The sequence below is a fragment of the Haliotis cracherodii genome, unplaced genomic scaffold (genome assembly GCF_022045235.1).
Source record: "Haliotis cracherodii isolate W230 unplaced genomic scaffold, xgHalCrac1.p SCAF_50, whole genome shotgun sequence".
NCBI classification, from domain to species: Eukaryota; Metazoa; Mollusca; class Gastropoda; order Lepetellida; family Haliotidae; genus Haliotis; species Haliotis cracherodii.
The window spans coordinates 355452-357529 of NW_027266309.1; the positions used below are offsets into that span (position 1 = coordinate 355452).

Here is a 2078-nt window from a genome sequence, read left to right on the forward strand (position 1 = left end):
CAATGAAGCACATGTGATCTCCTCTGGCAAGTGACTGTTCGAAATATGTCTCTTTCCACCAAGCAGTGACCCTGTAGCGGTGAGATGGTTTTGTTACTGCAAACCCTCTGGGACCTCACAGGCAGCTTGGGATGAAAACTGATCGTTAAAATCGAGTGCACGCTGATCCATTCACCGGGATAATACTGCGCTTTAAGCATGATGTAAATGGACTTAGAGTGAGTGAGTGAATATGGTTTTACGCCGCTTTGAGCAATATTCCAGCAATATCACGGCGGGGACACGAGAAATGGGCTTCACACATTGTACCCATGTCGGGAATCGAACCCGGGTCTTTGGCGTGACGAGCGAACGCTTTAACCACTAGGTTACCCGGTCGCCCCCAATGGACTTAAAACATTATTTCGACTGCAGTGAGTTACTCGTGTTCAGTGATATGGCTGTCTGCTCAGTTTGGGAGGGACGCCCAGTACGATGCAAGTCCTAATGTTTGCCGAATGCGGACGTGGTGCTTACAAACCGATGATCATAATCTGGGCGAATATGGAATTCGAACTCATTGGATCATTGGAGACTGGCATTTTAGTTTGTACAGTGCCATTCACGAGAGTGCCCCCAACTGGATTTCAGAAAAGAGAATACTCAGTGGGATTATATGTGGCAATCTATGGCAATACTAGAGGCTGTATAACCCCATGATGTTGACATGAGCCGCCAATCAACTCTGCGTTGACGCAAAATCACAGCCCAGTGCCATGTCATCTTTACCATTCAACTTGATTGCCAGACTAGCACTGGGCTCAGTGGGTATTCTGTCAGAAATATACTGACCGGCGTCTTTTTTAATGGAACCTATATATAAATGATCATGCATATCGTGATAGTGTATTATGGTAATGTGGTGTTAAAGTCAATGTTTATACATACAACACAACTATGAACTGATGAACAGTTATATGTTATTCCCGTGTGTTGCTTTCTTCTTTAACGATTCATCCATCACTATTCCAGCTATTTTGACGCCGGCCTGGAAGTAATCGAGTCTGTACCTTGTAAACACTTGTCTTTTTCTTCATCTTCATCTCTTCTTCCTCATCTTCTCCTTCTTTCTTTTGTCGCATTCTTCATCTTCTACTTCTTGTTCGTCTTCTTCATCTTCCCCTTCTTCATCGTCGCCTTCATCTTCCCCTTCTTCATCGTCGACATCATCTTCCCCTTCTTCATCGTCGCCTTCATCTTCCCCTTCTTCATCGTCTCCCTCATCTTCCCCTTCTTCATCGTCTCCTTCATCTTCCCCTTCTTCATCGTCTCCTTCATCTTCCCCTTCTTCGTCGTCTCCCTCATCTCCCCCTTCTTCATCGTCTCCTTCGTCTTCCCCTTCTTCATCGTCTCCTTCATCTTCCCCTTTTTCATGGTCTCCTTCATCTTCCCCTTCTTCATCGTCACCATCTTCCCCTTCTGCATAGTCTCCTTCCTCTACCCCTTCTTCATCGTCTCCTTCATCTTCCCCTTCTTCATCGTTTCCCTTATCTTCCCCTTCTTCATCGTCTCCTTCATCTTCCCCTTCTTCGTCGTCTCCTTCATCTTCCCCTTCTGCATCGTCTCCTTCATCTTCCCCTTCTTCGTCGTCTCCTTCATCTTCCCTTCTTCATTCTCTCCTTCGTCTTCCCCTTCTTCATCGTCTCCTTCATCTTCCCCTTCTTCATCCTCTCCTTCATCTTCCCCCTTCTGCATCGTCCACTTCATCTTCTTCTGTCTCTTCTCCTCTATTCACAAGCTGGGGTCGATGGATGTGCCACACATTTCTCTGATAAATCCAGGAGCCACCGAATCATGTTACTGTCTTATCTCTACTGTCTTTAAGTCACTGCCATATGCTCACAAAAATTACAAAATTTATTTGTGTAACGTGTAAAAGAATAACACTTAATAGTGACATGTTCCCAAAGAGTCGTTCAATATTTACGAAAACTATGCAGACACAAGTTTTTCGTTAAAAGCCTTGGCATTGTGAAAGCCCAGCTAGCACCCCTGCATCGGCCCAACACCGGCCCAACGTCGTTGAACATCGTCGGGCT

The 2078-nt window shown here is 45.5% G+C and overlaps 1 protein-coding gene across 1 annotated transcript; it reads right to left on the reverse strand.

The window, feature by feature from the left end:
• Positions 1-1131: 1131 nt before the first annotated feature.
• LOC139444457 (histone H1, early embryonic-like) lies at positions 1132-1464 on the reverse strand. The gene has a single exon (XM_071225421.1). The coding sequence runs from the start codon at positions 1462-1464 to the stop codon at positions 1132-1134; it is 333 nt and encodes a 110-aa protein (XP_071081522.1).
• Between the last annotated feature and the right edge of the window lie 614 nt (positions 1465-2078).

Bases quoted from the DNA above. Each gene is read 5' to 3' on its own strand.
- LOC139444457 (XM_071225421.1), bottom strand. From the start codon at position 1,464: ATGCAGAAGGGGAAGATGGTGACGATGAAGAAGGGGAAGATGAAGGAG.